A 21285-nucleotide genomic window follows, 5' to 3' on the forward strand; every position below is an offset into this window, starting at 1 on the left:
TCAATACAATGCATTGCAATGCAATACAGTATGATACAAGACAGTATAATGCATTATGATATCACTATTGTGATTGATGTGGATGTATATCTCTGTGTGTGTATTTTGACAGATCCCTACACCCGCTACCACCCCTTTGAGACCAGCGAGTTTCTGTTCAGCGACATGATCCAGCACTATACTCGGGTTAGTGGCTGTTTTCCTTGACTGTGTTTGCTTTGTGGATGAAGGTGGCAGAATGGTTAAGACACTCAGCTGCCATTGTAGAGAGTCTGTGAGGGTGTGGGTTCGAATCCCGTTCTCGCCCTTTCTCCCAAGTTTGACTGGGAAATCAAATTGAGCATCTAGTCATTCAGACGAGACAATAAACTGAGGTCCCTGTGTGCAGCACACACTTAGCGCACTGAAAAAGAACCCATGGCAACGAGAGTGTAGTCCTCTGGCAAAATTATGTAGGAAAAATCCACTCTGGTAGGTACACAAGTATATAAGCATGCACTCAAGAACTGACTTAGCGTGTTGGATTATGCTGTTGGTCAGGCATCTGCCTAGGTGTAGCATGTATGGATTTGTCCGAATGCAGTGACTCCTTGAGAAACTGACACTGACCTTTTGGTTTTATCATTTTATTTCATTTCCTGTTTGACACAAGCCTGGGGTAGACTCTCAAGGCCTGGCCAGCACATTGGGTTTATGTGTGGGTCAGGCATATGCTCCTTTTAATTTTTTTATTTTTTTATCCTGAGGATATGGTGTAGCTTATATGGATCAGTCTGCACGCTTTGACAGCTCCTTGAAAGTGAAACTGAAATTTGGTGTCATATACTGTACCATGTCAAACTGATGCAAACCAGGCCTATCAGTTTGCTCCTCTTGGCCGACGGGTGCAATAGCCGAGTGGTTAAAGCGTTGGACTTTCAATCTGAGGGTCCCGGGTTCGAATCACGGTGACGGCGCCTGGTGGGTAAAGGGTGGAGATTTTTACGATCTCCCAGGTCAACATATGTGCAGACCTGCTAGTGCCTGAACCCCCTTCGTGTGTATATGCAAGCAGAAGATCAAATACGCACGTTAAAGATCCTGTAATCCATGTCAGCGTTCGGTGGGTTATGGAAACAAGAACATTCCCAGCATGCACACCCCCGAAAGCGGAGTATGGCTGCCTGTATGGTGGGGTAAAAACAGTCATACACGTAAAAGCCCACTCGTGTGCATACGAGTGAACGTGGGAGTTGCAGCCCACGAACGCAGAAGAAGAAGAAGAAGAAGAAGCTCCTCTTGGCCAAAATTTTGCAGCAACTCAGTGATAAGATGTCTCGGCTAACAGTTCGCCGCCTGCTAGCCAATCAAACGCCATTACCGGCTGGAGCTGATTGCTCATTTCACAATGGCCACCATTCCTGAGATTAAGTACGTTATCTTGTTGCTCTGTCTGTGCCAACCTTTTTTTGCATCAGAAGTGTTATTTTCTTGTATGCTTATTGTTTGACGTGGCTATTCTGGGATGTTTTCATCTCAGAATATATATTGTTTGTGTCAGTTCTTGACGTCTAGTACACTGAAACTGGGTTTACTGGTAGTACCTGTACACTGTTCAGCCACTTAATGATGGGCATAAGATTCGGATCTAGACAAGCGAATGTGAGAGTCGCGGTCCCTTGAAAGCAGAAGAAGAAAGAGAAGGCGGGAATGAAGACACAGCCTCACTGTGTAACTGATGTGATGCACTGACAGTAAAGGATATGATGGTGTGCATGCATGTGATGCTGTGATCACAGCAGATGTGAAACTGATAGGACTGAAGATGCATGAAGCATGACTGGTTGATTGATTTTGCCAAACATGAAGTGAGACTGGTGAAGATAGGATGTGTCTGTGTGGGGCAGTTTGAATGTGTCTGTGGGGCAGTTAGACTGTATAACTGGTGAGGTGAAGATAGACTGTGTCTGTCTGTATAGGGCAGTGAGGATAGACTGTGTCTGTCTGTATAGGGCAGTGAGGATAGACTGTGTCTGTCTGTATAGGGCAGTGAGGATAGACTGTGTCTGTCTGTATAGGGCAGTGAGGATAGACTGTGTCTGTCTGTATAGGGCAGTGAGGATAGACTGTCTGTCTGTATAGGGCAGTGAGGATAGTGAGGATAGACTGTGTCTGTATAGGGCAGTGAGGATAGTGAGGATAGACTGTGTCTGTCTGTATAGGGCAGTGAGGATAGACTGTCTGTCTGTATAGGGCAGTGAGGATAGACTGTGTCTGTCTGTATAGGGCAGTGAGGATAGTGAGGATAGACTGTCTGTCTGTATAGGGCAGTGAGGATAGACTGTGTCTGTCTGTATAGGGCAGTGAGGATAGACTGTGTCTGTCTGTATAGGGCAGTGAGGATAGTGAGGATAGACTGTCTGTCTGTATAGGGCAGTGAGGATAGACTGTGTCTGTCTGTATAGGGCAGTGAGGATAGACTGTGTCTGTCTGTATAGGGCAGTGAGGATAGTGAGGATAGACTGTCAGTCTGTATAGGGCAGTGAGGATAGACTGTGTCTGTATAGGGCAGTGAGGATAGACTGTGTCTGTCTGTATAGGGCAGTGAGGATAGTGAGGATAGACTGTCTGTATAGGGCAGTGAGGATAGACTGTGTCTGTCTGTATAGGGCAGTGAGGATAGTGAGGATAGACTGTCTGTATAGGGCAGTGAGGATAGACTGTGTCTGTCTGGATAGGGCAGTGAGGATAGTGAGGATAGACTGTCTGTATAGGGCAGTGAGGATAGACTGTCTGTCTGTATAGGGCAGTGAGGATAGACTGTGTCTGCCTGTATAGGGCAGTGAGGATAGACTGTGTCTGTCTGTATAGGGCAGTGAGGATAGACTGTCTGTTTGTATAGGGCAGTGAGGATAGACTGTGTCTGTCTGTATAGGGCAGTGAGGATAGACTGTGTCTGTCTGTATTGGGCAGTGAGGATAGACTGTGTGTGTTGTGGGGTGCAGGAGCTGAAAGGGCAGGCAGCGAAGATCCTGGGGTCTGTGGACTTCCTGGGGAACCCCCTGGGTCTGTTCAACGACGTTACGGAGGGCATCTCGGGCCTCATCAACGACGGCAACGTGGGAGGTCTGCTGAAGAACGTCACCCATGGGGTCTCCAACACCACCGCAAAGGTCCGTGTGTCCGCTTGACAACATTGGGGGTTCTTGTGATTTGTTTTACATTCCTTTGCATTCAGTCTTTCAATTTCTCTCTCTCTCTCTCTCTCTCTCTCTCTCTCTCTCTCCTTTTTGAATTTTTATTTATTTGGTTTTATTTTATTTATTTATTTATTTTTTTACATGTAGTCTCTTAAGTTTTTAGTTCATTTACTAGCATTGATAACTTTTTGATTCCGTTACATGACTTTAAACAGTTTTGATTTTTTTTTTTGTTTTTTGTTTTTTTTGTATGTTGGTTTGTTTCTTAGTTTGCATTAATGATTGAGCCATTGATAATTTTCAGCAGCTTTTTGTTTTGTGTCAGAAGGTTTTACACATTTTTATGTCACTTAGTCTTATATATGTATATTTTAGCCAGTGTCATATTTGTATTTGTACAAATATGAGACTTTGTTGACTTTGTACATATTTAACGTCACTTAGTCTTAAATTTGTATGTTTTGTTGTAAAGCACGGTGAGCCCCATCTGATATGGGCATACTGTGCTATATATAAACCTGTATATAAAAAAAAAAAATTTCATCATTTTTTATAGTGTTTTTTTTTGCTGTTGTTTTTTGATTGAGCTTCTATCCACTGTGAGTTTTGTTTTTGTTTTTTTCTGGACCCCAGTTTGCCACCACCATGTCGGACGGCCTGGGAACCTTGTCGATGGACGAGAGCCACAACCGCACCCGGGAAGAACTGCGCAGCGTGCAGTCTGGCCGCTCGTCAGACCACCTGGTGGCCGGCATCAAGGGCTTCGGCATCGGCCTGCTAGGGGGCGTCACCTCCATCGCCTCGCAGACCATCAAGGGCACACGTGATGAAGGACTGGGGGTAAGCGGGCAACATAATCTGTATTGTATGTTCCTTTCAGATGGGTCAATAGCCGAGTGGTTAAAGCGTTGGACTTTCAGTCTGAGGGTCACGGGTTCGAATCATGGTAACGGCGCCTGGTGGGTAAAGGGTGGAGATTTTTCCGATCTCCCAGGTCAACATATGTGCAGACCTGCTTGTGCCTGAACCCCCTTCATGTGTATACACAAGCAGAAGATCAAATATGCATGTTAAAGATCCTGTAATCCATGTCAGTGTTTGGTGGGTTATGGAAACAAGAACATACCCAGCATGCATACCCCCGAAAACAGAGTATGGCTGCCTACATAGCAGGGTAAAAACAGACATACATGTAAAAGCCCACTCATGTACATCATACAAATGAGTGTGGGAGTTGCAGCCCATGAATGTAGAAGAAGAGGAAGTATGTTCCTTTCAGACATTGGTGAATGTGGGTTCCGGGTCACCCGAGGGTCTTTTGCCTGCAGTGTCTTTGCTGTGCTATGAACACACTTGCTGAACACACTTGTCAATTTCCATGTGGATGATTAAAAGTGTATTGACTGAAGGAGGAAGGTGGCAGAATGGTTAAGACGCATATACCTGCCAATACAGAGTCACTGAGTGTTTGCGGTCGAATCCCACTCTCGCTCTTTCTCCCACGTTTGACTAAATGCCTGTAGTGGTTATTCGGATGGAACGATAAATTGATGTCCCATGTGCAGCATGCACTTGGCGCACTGAAAAAGAACCCATGACAATGAGAGTGTTGTCCTCTGGCAAAATACTGTAGAAGAAATCCACTCAAATAGGTATGAAAATAAATTGTGTTCCTAGCTAGATGTGGTGTAGTGTCACGTGTATGGATTTGTCCAAATGCAGGCACGCCTCTTTGAGAAATGGAAACTAAAAACTGAAACTACTGACTGTATGATTTTCCTGTAGATTTTATTTAGTCATTCTGATGGGACTTTCATGTGATATCCCACAGTTGTCAAACTTTGCCTCTTTCACAACATAATTCATAATATGAATATATTCATGTATATAGACTACCAGCCATACAAAGTTGCACGTTGACATGAAGGGCAAGTGAGGGGTTGATATGTTGCCGTGTGGACTGCAGGGCCTGCTGAAGGGCATGGGGAAGGGTGTACTGGGCACGGTGACCAAGCCTGTGTCGGGCGTGCTGGACCTGACCTCGGGGGTGGCCAACGCCCTGCGCGACACCAGCCGGGGGTCCTCCCACAAGCCCCCGCCCCGCCGCCGCACCCCCCGCTGCTGCCACGGTCCTGGAGGTCTGCTGCCTCTGTACTCGGCCACCCAGGCCGGGGCCCAGCACATCCTGTACGAGCTGAACCAGCAGGACTACTCCGAGTTGTGAGTGTGCATGCACCGCACTGCACCACACGCCTTGCTTGCAGAACTCTAATTCTCTTCTGCCCCCATTTTTTCTGTCTCTTGTGACTGAATGCCGTCACCTCTACTACACCCCATCTATCGCTCTTTATGGTCAGCTATAGATCCATCTGTTTGACGGGTGCAATAGCTGTTTGGTTAAAGTGTTGGACTTTCAATCTGAGGGTCCTGGGTTCGAATCTCGGTAACGGCGCCTGGTGTGTAAAGGGTGGAGATTTTTCTGATCTCCAAGGTCAACATATGTGCAGACCTGCTTGTGCTTGAACCCCCTTCGTGTGTATACACAAGCAGAAGATCAAGTATGCATGTTAAAGATCCTGTAATCCATGTCAGCGTCGGAGGGTTATGGAAACAAGAACATATCCAGCATGCAAAACCCTGAAAACAGAGTATGGCTGCCTACATGGAGGGAAGGGGGTGTGGGGGTGTGGGGGGTAAAACCGGTCATAAATGTAAAAGCCCACTTGTGTACATATGTAGGGGTGAACTTGGGAGTTGCAGCCCAAGAATTAAAAAGAAGACATGTGAACATGTGTTTGTTAATCATTCATTCTCCTAGTCTTGTTCTTTCATGTCGAGTTCAGACATAGCACTACCACCACCGTACACCTGAATGCTGGGGTCCTGGAGGTGGGACATGAGGGTTGGGAGGTGGGGGGCAGTGTGACAAAAAGGTAAAAACAGGTCAGACGCACAGCACCACTACCACCACACACCAGTATCCTGGGGTCCTGGAGGTGGAATCCCTACCTCAACGAAACAGAGAAGAAAGCTACAAGGAAACTTGCCGTCATGAAGAAATAGCTGGAACATCATGGGGTGCCGCCAGTAACATCCTGAAGAAAGTTTGTGTGGGCACAGTCAGACCCACAGTGGAATATGGCAGCTCTGCCTGGTCCACAGCATCAAAAACAAACACCAACTGCCTGAAAAAAGTGCAGAATGCAGGCCTACGGCTGATCACTAGAGGAATGAATACAACCCTGATCCAGGCAATGGAGAACTACACAAACAAGCCCTTGGAAGAACGATAGGAAGAGTTTACATTTACAGTGAGAAGCTGCTGTGCATGTAAGACCACTGTGCACTCCAGCATCAAGAACCCCACCCAGAACAGGATTAAAAGACAGAGTTTTAATCACCTCTCAAAATCCCTTCGCCAGAAAAATGCAGACTTGCTACCTACAGCCCAGGAAGAGGTGGCATTGCTGCCAGTTTTTGAGGAGCCAAGCATCCCCCTGGCAGGAGTCTTGATCATCACCCTGAATAACCTCTCACAAGTGTCTGCCATCATGAAAAAGCTGATGCTCTGTCAAAAGTGGGAAGCAAAAAGGAGCAGTTCAGTCACCCATTAACGTACAGAGAGGCAAAAACCATTATCCACAGCCAGTACGGAAGGAAGAGAAGGCCGAACGCTGACAAAAGGACAGATGGGATCCACCAACTCCAGTGACATCAGCAAACAATCCTCTTCAGACTTTGTACAGGCCACTGCAGGCTTTTGAGTCATCTGAGCCAAACGAAAACATGTCACACCGATGAATGTCCCTGTGACACAGGTACACAAACCCCAGAACATATTTTCCAGTACTGCCCCACTTGTGAGGATCTACGACACCAGTTCTGGTCCGAGAGAGTAGAGCTACAGGCACAGTTTTGGGGTGACTGGACTGACCTGGAGAAAACTGCGGGCTTCATCAGGGCGACAAAGCTTCAAGTCTGACGCATCCCAACAATATCAAACGCTGAGAAGAAGAAGAAGTATATGCAAGCAGAAGATCAAATACGCACATTTAAGATCCAGTAATCTATGTCAGCCTTCAGTGGGTTATGGAAACAAGAACATACCCAGCATGCACACTCCTGAAAACAGAATATGGCTGCCTACACGACGGGGTAAAACTGGTCATAAACGTAAAAGCCCACTCATGTACATGTGAGTGAACATGGGAGTTGCAGCCCACGAACGAAAGGGAAGAAGAAGATCCATCTGATTTTGTGTCCTTCACCTCCACACCCAAAATCACTCTGTCCTTCACCTTTACACCCCATCTTGCTCTCTATGGTGAGCGCAGGTTCACTGAGCATGGCTTATTTTTGTTTTTGTTTCTGTCATTTGCCTTCTCGTTGTCAATCCCTTCACTGTATTCTAATGCATTTACTTATTTGTGTATTTTTTCTTATTATTTGATTCCATTTTCATGTTAATGTTTTACACAAAACCTAGGATAAATTCTCAAGGCTTGTTCAGTGCCTTAGGTTTATGTGAAAGTCAGGCATCTGCTGCTGTTGTTTTTTTGTTGTTTTTTTTCTTTCGTTGTTTGTTCTTTTTTTTTTATATACAGCAGGTGTGGTGTAGCATAAATAGATCTGTCAGCATGCTCTGACACATCCTTGAAACTGAAACTCTGTGTGTGTGTGTGTGTGTGTGTGTGTGTGTGTGTGTGTGTGTGACAGCCTGGTGGTGGTGGAGCAGCTGCGCAGTGAGCCGGACAGCCTGCACGCCCTGGTCAGCAGCCGGCAGGTGATATTCCTCAACCACCTGACGGGCAGCACGGACAACATTGTGCTCAGCATCCTGCTGCAGCACCTGTCACACTGCAAGAGTATCGAGAAAGGTCTGTGGGGGTGGGGGGTGTCTGTGGGTGTTGTGTAATGTATTACGTGTGGGTGTGTTGTGTTGTGCATTGTGTGTGTGTGTGTGTGCATGTTGTGTTGTGTTGTGTATTATGTGTGGGTGTATATGTTGTGTTTGTGTGTGTGTGTGTGTGTATGTGAATTTTTAGGTATCTGTGAAGGCCTTACGTTGTGGACTGATGTTTGAAACATAGTGTGTTCAGACAGCTGTTGTTACAAGAAGCTGAAAATAATTGTTTTAAACATGTTGTATGCAGGTGGAGGCCATAAAATAGATTTGACAATGATTGTTTAAGCATACTGTGTTCAGACAGCCATTATTATGTGGAGCTGATGATGATTGTTTTAAACATGCTGTGCTCAGACAGCTGTTATTGCATGGAGCTGACGATGATTGTTTTAAACATGCTCTGTTCAGATAGCTGTTTTACGTGGAACTGACAATGATTATTTTAATGATGCTATGCTCAGATGGCCATTATAACACAGAAATGGCGGTGATTATTTGAAACATGCTGTGTTTAGATGGCCATTATTACATGGATCTGGCAATGATTGTTTTAAACATACTGTTTTCAGATGGCCATTATTATGTGGAGCTGACAAAGATTGTTTTAAGCATGCTGTGTTCATATGTCCTTTATTACATGGAGCTGACAATAAATTGTCTTAAAAGTGCTTTGTTCAGACGACCGCTATTACGTGGAGCTGACAGTGATTGTTTTTAGCATGCTGTGTTCATATGGCCTTTATTACATGGAGCTGACAATGATTGTTTTAAATGTGCTTTTTTCATACGACCATTATTACATGCTTTATTCAGATGGTGATGATGATTGTTTCAAACATGCTTTGTTCAGATGGCCGTTACTACGTGGAGCTGATGATGATTGTTTTAAACATGCTTTGTTCAGATGGTCGTTATTACGTGGAGCTGATGATGATTGTTTTAAACATGTTTTGTTCAGATGGCCGTTATTATGTGGAGCTGATGATGATTGTTTTAAACATGCTTTGTTCAGATGGCCGTTATTACGTGGAGCTGACAATGAAGGCAGGGAATAACGGTGGGGCCAGCAGTCTGCGATCACCTCAAGTACGCTGTGACAGACAACAGATGGCTGTGAAGGTAGGGATCTGTTGTCAGTTTGTGTGTGTTTGTGAATGTGTGTGTGGATGAGTGTGTGTGTGAGGTGGGGGGCTGGGGGGGGTGGGTGAGTGTTTTTGTGAATGTATGTGTGTGTGTGTGGGGAGGGTTTGGGGGGGGGGTGAGTGTGTTTGTATGTGTGTGATTGTGAATATGTGTGTGGATGGGTGTGTTTATGAGTGTGTGTGTTTGTGTGAGCAACTGTATGTGTGGGAGGGGATGAGTAAGTGTGTATGTGTTGTGTTTGTGAACGTATGTGTGTGTGTGAGTGCATGTGTTTGTGGGTGAGTCTACATGCTTGTGTAAGTGTGTATCTGAATGTATGTGTAAGTGTGTGAGTGAGTCTCTGTGTGTGCAGGGGGCTTGGATGTGGGAATGAACATGCACAATTTTTATGGCTTAGCATTCACTTCAATGCTGAATGTGTCCATGGTGACGAACAAGAAGAAGAAAGAATGTTCCTATGTGATGGTTGACGTTCCTCTACGTTTTGCGTGTGTGGGGATAATGAACCTTTTAGAGCTCTGCAGCAAAGTGTGAAGCACATTGAACTGAAGTCATGTGTAGATGTTATGTTGTAATGCCATCAGTCTGTTCAAGGCAAGTCTGTTCTGCCAAATGAAGAAATGGTTCATCATTCTTTGGTGGTGTATCAGTTTTTGAAAATGGGTCTTTAAAGGTTTTTTTAACAGCCTGCTTGTGTAGACAGACATAGCTTTATACTTTTGTAGTTTTGCAATGGTTTTGTAACTCCATACTAGTTTTTATAGGTTTTTAGGTTTTTTTTGGTTTTTTTTGGTTGGTTGGTTGTTTTTTTTTAGGTGGCCAGCTGGGTTGGGTTGTCTTAGCGATCTGAGCATTGCTAAGTTTGCTTAGTGTTAAAGATATTTCAGCCGGGTTGGGTTGCCGTAGCAACCCCGGCATTGCTAAGTTTGCTAAGTGTTAGAAATATTTCTTTTTCTGTGAGGTTAACGTGGACTTATGAAAATTTTTGCAGCTGAGCAACCCAGTTCTTGGCTGTAAAAGACCTTGACAAAGCAACAGTTCCAGTTTCAGTTTCTCAAGGAGGCATGACAAATCTGTATACGCTACACCACATCTGCTAGTCAGCTGCCAGACCAGCAGCATAACCCAATGCACTTGATCAGACCTTGAGTGCGTGCATATATATACATTTGAGTAACTATCAGAGTTGGTTTCTTTTACATAATTTTGCCAGAGGACAACATTCTTGTTGCCATGGGTTCTTTTCAGTGCGCCAGTGCATGCTGCATACGGGACCTCAGTTAATTGTCTCATCTGAATGACAAGATGTTCAGTTTGATATTCCAGTCAAACATGAGGAAAAGAGTGAGAGTGGGATTCAAACCCAGGCCGTCACAGACTCTCTGCATTGGCTAATGAGTGTCTTAACCATTCTGCCACCTTCCTCCATACAGTGACCGTTGTGTGACTGTTGTGGCAGGTGGCCCAGGAGATCAAGTACGCCAAGAACCTGTACGACGAAAAGACGCAGACACTGAGAGAGATGGAGGACGTGGATGACACAGACTGGTAACAGGAGGGGGCCAATCACATGCGCCAGACAACAACAGTGATGCCCCCCTTCCCTTCTGTACACACACTCAGCTGGGTGTGTCACCACTTTTCCTCTGCATTCCCCCCACGCCTCCCGCCCCCAAAGTCTGATCAAAACTTGACGTTTTGGTGGGTTTTTCCCATCACTGTTACATGGTCATCTCCTGAAGTTGTGAATAAGGTTTTAATTTTTTTCTGGGACAGCATTGGTCTTAATGGCTGTGATGTTGGAATCGTCATGAAAACAGCTGCGGACATAGCGAACCACAAAGCGTTCTTCCCCACGCTGTACTGTGGATGTGTTCTTATCTTTTAGTTTTACTGACATGCAGGTCTGTTTCATGTTTGGTGTGTGCAAAACAAAGGGTGGTCACTTTATATATATATATATATATATATATATCTGTTGTTGTTGCTTGTTGACAAAGGAAAAAGAACCAGAACTTTGCCCCCATTGTCTTCATCACTGTATGCCTCACTCATGTTTTTAGGTCGCCTGTTTTTATGGCCGTCTACAACCATGACAAATGGAAAATGATTGTTCAGCTCTGTGGCTTACCACCATTATAAACTAAACTGCTATGTCAAAACAATAAAGAAGATGAAGTTCCAGAAATGTGTTAACTGGATGAATGCGTTGTTTGTCAACAGTGTGAGCCAGAGATGGAGAACTTGACAAAGATGTTGTGGGAAGGCAGTTAGAGGCATGTATTTCCCAACATACATCTGTCTGTGGGATCTTCATCATTTGTCTGTTTGGGTGTGGGATGTTGTGTATGAAGGACCTTGAGTGTCTTGAGAAACAGTGGACTCTTGTGAATATCGGTACAGGACTTGTTTCAGTGTTGTCAGAAAGTGTGGCAGTGTTATCAACTTGGTTCAGTGTTGTGCTGAGAAATGATAGACTTGTTAATTAAGTGTATGCATATTTTTTTTGTGATAGACCTGTTTGTCTTGTACTGAGAAACATTGGATGCATGAGTGTGATTTTTTCTCTCTGTTTTTTTTTGTTTTTTTTTTTGGTCCTTTCACAAGACTTGTTTCTTGTGATGTTATTTTTTTGTAACCAGTTTTTACCCCCAGTTGATGTTAATTGTTGGCACTATGATCCCCTGTGCTAAGGAGGTAGAGCGCACTATAAATGCCCAATGTTATTGTTATTTTATTATTATGCTTATTATTTCTATTATTAAGTATTAACAAGTGTTTTCTTTATATTCAGTTTATCAATTTCTCTATGACATAAAAGACAATGAGCTGACTTCAAGAAGGTATGGCTCTTGATGTGTTGTAAAAAAAAATACTTGGAACCAGTTTAATGAAAACCTTGCTTGCTGATGCTTTTGTCCAGTATGCTGTGATATGTTTTGTCTTCAGGAAATGCATGGAAAGTTTGTAAAATGACATGTGAATATTTATTGTCATATAACAAATGTGTGAACGTGTCCCATTTCTGAGTTGGAGAGAAGAAGAAGAAAAATCTGCATTTATACGAGGATGTCAAAATTAAGTATGCAATTCAGATGAAACCCCAAACTGAGCTTTAATGAATCAGTTCCTTTGTCTTCGTCATGGCTGTTCCTGCTCATGACAAATTGAAATCTTTGTGTGTGTGTGTGTGTGTGTGTGTGGAGAGAGACAGATGGAAGCTGATGATAATGTATAAAGCTGCCATGTTTTTAAAAAGTTTTGTTTTATGGTGTTTTAATTAATGGTGTTGCTCTCCAGATATTGGTTGCTTTTCGTTTCTTCTGAGCAGTTGCTTTCAGTTTGTTTCATCTTTGTGGTTACTTTTTATTCAGGTAGTTGTGATGCATAAACTTTAAAAGTTTTTGATTTGCTGGGAACACTTGCTGTCATTGCTTGCTCATGACTTTGCTGCACTCTACTAGGTACATTTCAAGAATGTACTGAACAGGATGGGGTTTTTTTGTGGGGAGTGGGGAGGGGGGTATACAGCTTTAACTGATGATCTTGAGAGCCATTCTTACTACTTGCTTTTCATGATTGACAATTTTGTTAAACTTTTCAAGAATTCAAACCATCTATTGGAGATAAAGATACATGTGTTTGCACACACACACACACACACATCCACACACACACACATCCACACACATGCAAATGTGGTTATCTGTGCATGCATTTAGTTTGTGTGCATGCATACTTATACACAGATACACAATGTACCACAACAGTTTTCATACAGGATATCTCTTTTCGATTTGTGGAGTATCTCTCATAATTCTCCTCTGTACACAAAGTCCCTCCTCACAGTGACTGAATGATTCTGACAGGTTCTCCTGAATGCAGTCAGTTTCGGTCCACAGGTCCAAAACAGTTCTTCATGCCACCTTCATGGTCGTTTCCACTTTGATCAGACCTAACATCTGCCTTCTGAATAACCCCTCTCTTCGACTAACAGTTGCCCATGACATTTACCAGGACATTATGCAGAGATTTTACTGTACACTGGGAATCCAAATCATTTCCCTTCATGACTTTTACGATGGTACAGAACATAAAGAATGTGATCCACTCCTAGCGCTGAACTGACGGCTTTCCAGGCTGATTGTGTTTGTTGCTGGAGTGAGTTGGTGTGTGAACAATGAGACTTGCATATTTTACAAGACCCCCTGCAGTTTTTTTGTTTGGCTTTTTTCTTACAGGCTGTTCTTGCCAGCATCCTCTGCAGTGTTTTAATCGGAAAGGCTGTGTCGAGTAGCATGTGCATATGAAGTGTAATCAAAGTGTTTCATGTTTCAGGCTGGCTCTATGGTGTGTGAATGCTGTGTCGAGTATCATGTACTCTTTCAAGCTTTATGGTGTGTTAATGCTGTGTCAAGTATCATGTGCTGTTTCAGGCTGTGTGGTGTGTGAATGCTGTGTCGAGCATCATGTACTGTTTCAGGCTCCGTGGTGTGTGAATGCTGTGTCAAGTATCATGTGCTGTTTCAGGCTGTGTGGTGTGTGAATGCTGTGTGGTGTGTGAATGCTGTGTCAAGTATCATGTGCTGTTTCAGGCTGTGTGGTGTGTGAATGCTGTGTTGAGCATCATGTACAGTTTCATGCTCTGTGGTGTGTGAATGCTGTGTCCAGTATCATGTGCAGTTTCAGGCTCTGTGGTGTGTGAATGCTGTGTCCAGTATCATGTGGTTTCAGGCTCTGTGGTGTGTGTTTTCAGGAGGGATGTGTGTATCTGCCAGTGAAGCCTGGTTGTATCGTCGTCGCTGTTGTCGTTGGCTGGTTGTGTCATGTTGTGTTGTGCTGTGCTGGCCTTTCTCCGAAGCGGTGCTTTACGTGGATGTGAAGCGCACATGCTCTTTTTTTTTTTCTTTTTTTACAGAACTGTCTTGGGAGAACCCCAGTTGTCTTTCATAGCAGCCTGTGTGTGCAAGTTGTGATGATTCTCCCCCTTTATCTGGTCACAGTTCACCCACACCTTGCTCACGGGCTGTCAGATCAGTGAAAGTCGATTTTTGTGATGTCGGATTCATAACATCTGTTCATAGCTTTTCTCTTCTTCATCGTAAGTGTTACCTCTGAAGATGGAGTGTGGCTGCCTAAGTGGCGGGTTAAAAAGATGGTGGTACATATTGATGCTGTGTGTGGGAATGAATGAAATGGGTGGAAGTGGCAGCCCGCAACTGCATGAGGAAGAACAATTATCTTGATTTGGAAGAATGTTGGTGTGAGTGTGTTTGTGAGTGTAGAACTATCTTTTGCTGAAAATCTGTGATGTTGAGAGAACTTTCTTATGATTTTTAAGGTTGATAAGCTATGAAATGTATCCAAAAGAATTATTTTTTTCAATTCAAAGTAAATTTCCATTCAAAATTTCAGAGATGTGCACATTTTCATTTAAATTAAATCATCTGTAGGACTGATCATAACGTTTGTTTCATTTTAAAGGGAATTAATGAAGTGTGTGTGTGTTTTATTTACTATTAAAAGCAGATAAATCGTAAGATATTTCATGAAGTCTATTTCAATTCAAAGTGCTCAAGACACTCTGACTTGCACTGCAACATTTCTGCTCAAGAAGCGTGTATCTCACAATTATTTAATGTGATGCAGGCTTTATGACGATGCTTCAACCACTGATTGTTTTTAATTGACTAGAGCACAGTTATAAACAAAATACCAACTCTGGTAAAAGGAAAAAAGTCTGCATAAAACATCAAAAACTGGCAAAAGAAAATCAACACAAATGTTAAATTACAGGATTGTAATACTCAAAAGTATACATTAAACTGAAGAATATTTTCATTCTGATGAATAGCATGTTGTCATTGTTTTGCTTTTCTGTGAATGATTACTTTCGCTGGTATAGGTCGAAGAAGAATTGTAATGAGACCAAAACAGTTTTCTTTTTGATATGTCCTGTCACTAATAAAACAATTTCAGTGGTTGAATTGGTTGAAATTGTTTTAATGAATACATGGGTGTCAATAAAATGTTAACAAAAGCACCAGTAAAAGCGGCAAGTGGTTTATGATATTTCCTGTCTGATGCAAACACTTCCATGAAATTTTCTATTGAAGAATGTTTGATTGATGATGACTGCATGTTATGGTGGCCCCAAAATGTGTCTTTGTTCAACGACTTGCTCTGTCATCAGGGAACAGGATGGGGAGAGGTGGGGGTTACTGATGAATTTGCTTGGGATTTGTTGATGTAGGTGTTCCAATAGTTTAAGATAGTATTCGTACAAAGTCGTCAAGATTGGGTAATTAGAGGACGTATTTCCCATTCCATTCCTACACCCTGAAAGCCTGAACTGTTTTTGTGGGGAAAACTGACCAAGATATAGTTCAGTGGACAGATTGTAGATTTGTTCTTGACAGTCACTGTGTTTCTAGCTTCCTTCTTTTGGTAAATCTGTCAAAGGATTGATGTGTTGAAATTTGGTGAACAAAACTACAGGGAGGCAAAACAATAATGAGTTGCAGGAAACAGTGATGGTAGCAGTGTGAACACTGGTCAGAAGAGTTATGTACTGTGCAGTGCAGAGGTCTGACTGGGTATTGATCTCACGTAGCAACAGCAGTGTGTGCACATAGTGTGATTGTAGGCAGTCTTGGGCAATTCAGTATGGAGAATTAAAGAAATTTAATTAGTGATGTGCTCCGTGTGTGTATGTGTGCTCCGTTGGTCACTGAATGAATAAGTGACTGGAATAGATACTTTCCACCCCCACCCCTCCACACACACACCTGTCTCCTTTTGCTTTCATTCTGGGTACTCTCAATATTTTCCTCTCTTTTTTTCTGTCTCCTCCTTTCCTTTGTCATTTGTCTCTCCTTTTCTGTCTCTCTCCTTCAACTTCCAGCCACCATTTCAACTGTTCCTTTGAAACCGGTAATTATATACAAAGACTTTTTCTGGTGTGTTTAAAAAGAATTACAATTTTACAACGTTATGTGATATGAACAACACATACAGACACATTGGTATCACCTGTCCAGATTATGAAAAAGAAATGCCAATTTTGCTAAAACAGCCCTTAGATAAGGGGAAGAACGATGTTAAGCAACAACTTTCAACACGACACTGTTCACAAGCACAGAACATTTTAACAAAGAATGCTTTTATTAAAAAAAACAAGGAGACCTTGTTGATAGTCACAACAGTAATGGCATCAATATTGGGATTTAAAAAAAAAACAATATATATTTACAGGGTTAAAAAAGTAATGTTAACAACAATGGTGCATGCATTGAAATGAAAGAAAAATGTTTTTTTTTTTTTTTTTTTTTTTTTAGCACAGTGATATTTTACAAACTTTATTTTTTATTATTATTTTTTATTACACAATGATATTTGATAACCACTGCCTACCTTCCCCCTTTTCCATCTGCCCCGCACCTTCCTCTCTTCCCTCTCCCCCTTTACACACATCCGCTGACAATCTGCATATAGTATAAGGCAATAATGTTTTCCCCTCAGCAATGGTCTGCTCAACAAAGTGTTATAAATGTAATCCTTAAACAATTTCTTGAAAAATGAAATCACTAATTCCTGAATCTATTCTTCTCTTCCTATGATTTGGAAGATCAACACTAATTTTGTTTTGAAAAGGTATTCATGATCAGAGCAAAGAACCTCTTTCTAAAAATACACATATATAATTAAGAGTCATCCCTGGTTAAGAAAATACCATTCAAAACATGAAAGCCCAATAATTTACCACTAGCAACCTTCTTAAAAAAAAGTTTAACATGTGTTTCTTGTATGGGATAAGCACAGAGCTGATCTGCTGTTCAAAGAAATTTAAATAATGTTTATACTGTTAAATTCCATCTGTAAAAAAAAAAAAGAAAGAAAAAAAAGATGGCTTTCAGAGAAAGAAAAGGAATACGTAAGATTGGAACACTCGAAAACTGAAACATGAAAACAAACACATGCATAAAGAAACAACAGTCAGATAGATGAACGATAAAAGATTAAAAAAACAAAAACAAAAAAACAAGAAAAAGATGGCTCTCACAGAAAGAAAAGGATTGCATAAGATTGGACCACTTAAGAACTGAAACGTGAAAACAAACACTTGCACACAGGAACAAATGTGGATGGCTTTCAGAGAAAGAAAAGGAATGCATAAAATTGACATACTTGAGAAATGAAACATGAAAACAAACACATACACACAGAAACAACTGTCAGATTGACGAAGAACAACCCCCCACCCCACCCCACCGCCCCCCCACCCCCCCAAAAAAAAGCAAAAAGGATGGGACAAAGCACTGTTGGACCACACGATGAATGGAGAATTGCCTGTCTGGCAAGATCATGGGCAGTAAAAAATAGAGAGAAAAAAAAAAGATCATGGGCAGTAGCAAAGTGGCTGAGTGTTGACCTGTCTGGTTCCGTGCCGCGCCCTCCCATCAGGGCAGACTGGCCAGGTCACGCTTGGGCGGTTTTCCCGTGGGTTTCTCCGGAGGCTTGTTGAATGACTCAAACAACAGAATCCTGCACACAGCAACAAGGGGACAAACATGTCAACCTCCCACATATCTCTTGTGATGGTACTGTCTTCGTTATTGACTTTGGTCTGTTCGTGTTGTTGTTATTAACTTTGTTCTGTGCGTGTTGTCACTGTTATAATTTTCTTCTGTTAGTGTAGTTATTGCCATTGACTTGCCAATGACCCTGTCATGGTTGACGCATACTAGGTATTTTTGTGTCTCCATAAACCACTGAACACCAATATGGATTATGGGTTCTTTAACATGCGTATTTGATCTTCTGCGTGTATACACACACAAAGGGAGTTCAGGCACATGTAGGTCTGTGCATACGTTGACCTGGAAGGTCGGAAAAATCTCCACTCTTCACCCACCAGGTGCGCCGAACCTAGAACTGAACTTAGGAAACTAGGGTGAGAATCCAGCGCTCAAACCATTCCGCTACTGCATCCGTCAACACCCATCAGATTTGTTCTGCTAGTGTTGTCATTGTTACAACTTTGTTCAGTTAGTGTTGTTGTTGTTATAACTTTGTTCTGCTAGTGTTGTCATTGTTGTAACTTTGTTCAGTTAGTGTTGTTGTTGTTGTTATAACTTTGTTCTGCTAGTGTTGTCATTGTTATAACTTTGTGCTGATTGTGTTGTCATTGTTATAACTTTGTTCTGTTAGTGTTGTTATTGTTTTAACTTTGATCTTTTAATACTGTCCTAGATTTATATAAATAACAACCACCAACACACACCTTGCTCTGTTAGTGTTATCATCACTATAACTTCCATGTTGTGGTGGCCTAATGGATAGTGTCTAACAAAAAAGTGAGGGGGCTAGGTTTGATTCCTGCAAAGACCTGGAGTTGTATTCCCTCCACTAAACCTTGGAGTGGTGCTCTGGGTGCTTGTATTTTTTTTCCAGATGAACCCATGACAAACCAAGAAACTGTGCATAGCATGCATGTAAAAGAACCCTCAGCAACAAGAGAGCTGTACCTGGATAAGCCATGTAAAACAAAATCCTCTGTGGAAAAAATCCACTTTGACAGGAAAACAAATACACTTGCAGACAGTTAAAAAAAAAAAAGAAAAAAAAAAGGGGGGTGGCGCTGCACTGTAGCGCTCTCTCTGAGGAGAGCAGTCTGAACTTCACACACAGACATCTGTTGTAACAAAAGACTAAAACTATAATACAAAACAATACAAAAGAAAACAAAACAATACAAAACAACACAACACAAAACAACACAATACAGCACAACACAACAACACAACTCCAGCACTCTAGACACAGCTAGGTGCCCCCCCCTACCCCCCTCCCCCACAGGATAAGTAGCTCAAGGAGGTGTCACTGTGTTCGGACAAATCCATATACGCTACACCACATCTGCCAAGCGGATGCCTGACCAGCAGCGTAACCCAACATGCTTAGTCAGCTACACAACAACACAACACAACACATCACAACTCCAGCAGTTTAGACACAGACAGGTGCCCCCCCCCCCCCCCCCCCCCCCCCTCCCCCCACCCCACTCCCCACCCCCTGTAGCTGTGTTACATTTTCAGCACGCTGGACTGGGGACCGAGCATCATGCGGAGGAAGTCCCTGTAGTTGATGGCGCCGGTGTTGGTGGAGTCCACCTCCTTGATCATGGCCTTCAGCTCCAGGTGGGTCTTGGCCTGGCCCAGCTTCTCCAGCATGTACTTCACGTCCATCATGTCTGTCATCACCATGGTGAATGTTACAGCAATGAATATATATCTATATAAACAGTTTGTTTGTTTTTATCAAATTAAAAAAAATACATAAATATATATTGATAACATTAGACCAATACATATATATATACATACACACACACACACACACACACACACATATATATATATACATATATATATGTGTATGTGTGCGTGTGCATGTATATGTGTGTGTGTGTGTGTGTGTGTGTGTGTGTGTGTAGATAAAGTAAGACCAAAATTCACGTCCATCATGTCTGAACATAACCATGGCCAACATCATGTCAATAAATACATAAACATATAGATAAAATAAGAACAAAATTCACGTCCGTAAGGTGTGGTCATGATCATGGCCAATGTTATGTCAATAAATACATAAATGTATAGATAAAATACATAAGTACAGAGATGAAAAAAACAACTTCATGTCCATCAGGTAAGGTCAGGACCATGGCCAACGTTACAGCAATAAACACACACACATAGATAAATATGTGTTTATTGTGTATGTGTTGTTTCATATAAGGAGCTTAGAGCCCATTACTGGGGAGTTTGTGCCATGTAAGTACTACTATTATCATTATTATCAGCAGAGACATAGATATAAAGACAAAATACTTAACATTTAAATATACACATAAAATATGAACGAAATTCACATCCATCAGGTTTGGTCATAACCATGGCCACTGTTACATCAATGAATACATAAATATGTAGATAAAAATACATAAGTATACAGATAAAAAAAGAACAAACTTTGTTTACACAGGTGAGTCAATGAGAACAAAATTCACACCTATCAGGCCTAGTCAGCACCACGTCCAAATTTACATCAAATACGAATAAATACATAGATATATTGATAACATAAGACCAAACTGCACGTCCATCAGGTCTGGTCATGACCATGGCCAAGGTTACATTAATAAATAAATAGATATATAGATAAAATAAGAACAAAATTCACCCAAATTTACCCCCTCCCATTAAGTGTTTCCTTGAAAAAGTGGATCAAAACACATTTATCTTATTTCGCATTATTCAAGACAACACTTTACATTCTTTTATCATTTATCTCCTGGTGGAAAAAAAACAAACTTTCTTCCAATCAACGTGAGATTTTTCAGTTTTTTGGTCTTTCAGTTAGTCTCACAAAAAGGTTTCTCTGCATCATGCGCATCTGCACATCTTATGCAATGTTTTGTCATTCATTGCAGGTGACTGCCCATTTCAAAAGAGCTTCAATGAGCATGTCTGTTTGTTTGTTTCTACCTTCAGACTTTTCTTTCCTTCTTATTTATTTGTAAAATGTTTGACAGTCAATGTTGATGCTGATGCTGTTCATGATGATAATGATGATGGTGATGATGATGATATTATCATTATTACTGATCATCATCATTATTACTAAGTCATTAACAAAACCAACCCCCCCTCCCCCAAAAAAAAATTCATACAAAAGCAATATAATCATACTCACTGAGGTCTCCTGATAAATCCTGATCACACTCAATAAACTTTTCTGCAAAATGACAAAAACATAAAAAGTTTAAAAAGTAATAACCCTACAATACACAAAGACACACAAATTTATACTCAGACTCAGACACTCTCTCTCTCTCCCTCACACACACACACAAACACACACAATTCATGACACAAAACATCTACTGCTTCAAATGATCCAAAACAAAACATCATTGATATTTTCTTGAGGAAGCAGGGATGTCATCATGCCATAAATGATATGATGTACACACGGAGGCATTCACTGATCACT

General features: G+C 41.9%; 2 protein-coding genes across 2 annotated transcripts in view; one reads left to right on the plus strand and one right to left on the minus strand.

The window, feature by feature from the left end:
• The window catches only part of LOC143297955 (intermembrane lipid transfer protein VPS13D-like), a 128096-nt gene extending 112156 nt beyond the window's left edge, over positions 1 to 15940 (plus strand). The window contains 7 exon segments of the mRNA XM_076610574.1: positions 113 to 186; positions 2985 to 3152; positions 3813 to 4019; positions 5146 to 5399; positions 7896 to 8056; positions 9098 to 9204; positions 10688 to 15940. Of these exon segments, the coding sequence (XP_076466689.1) occupies positions 113 to 186; positions 2985 to 3152; positions 3813 to 4019; positions 5146 to 5399; positions 7896 to 8056; positions 9098 to 9204; positions 10688 to 10780 (1064 nt within the window). The 3' untranslated portion in view covers positions 10781 to 15940.
• A 433-nt stretch (positions 15941 to 16373) lies between these two features.
• Positions 16374 to 21285, minus strand: part of LOC143297954 (allograft inflammatory factor 1-like) — a 21002-nt gene continuing 16090 nt past the window's right edge. The window contains exons 4-6 of the mRNA XM_076610573.1: positions 20986 to 21027; positions 19318 to 19480; positions 16374 to 17772 (exon numbers count right to left, since the gene is read on the minus strand). Of these exons, the coding sequence (XP_076466688.1) occupies positions 17688 to 17772; positions 19318 to 19480; positions 20986 to 21027 (290 nt within the window). The 3' untranslated portion in view covers positions 16374 to 17687. The remainder of the gene's footprint in view (positions 17773 to 19317; positions 19481 to 20985; positions 21028 to 21285) is intronic.

Source organism: Babylonia areolata, chromosome 23 (assembly GCF_041734735.1).
Source record: "Babylonia areolata isolate BAREFJ2019XMU chromosome 23, ASM4173473v1, whole genome shotgun sequence".
Classification (NCBI taxonomy): domain Eukaryota; kingdom Metazoa; phylum Mollusca; class Gastropoda; order Neogastropoda; family Buccinidae; genus Babylonia; species Babylonia areolata.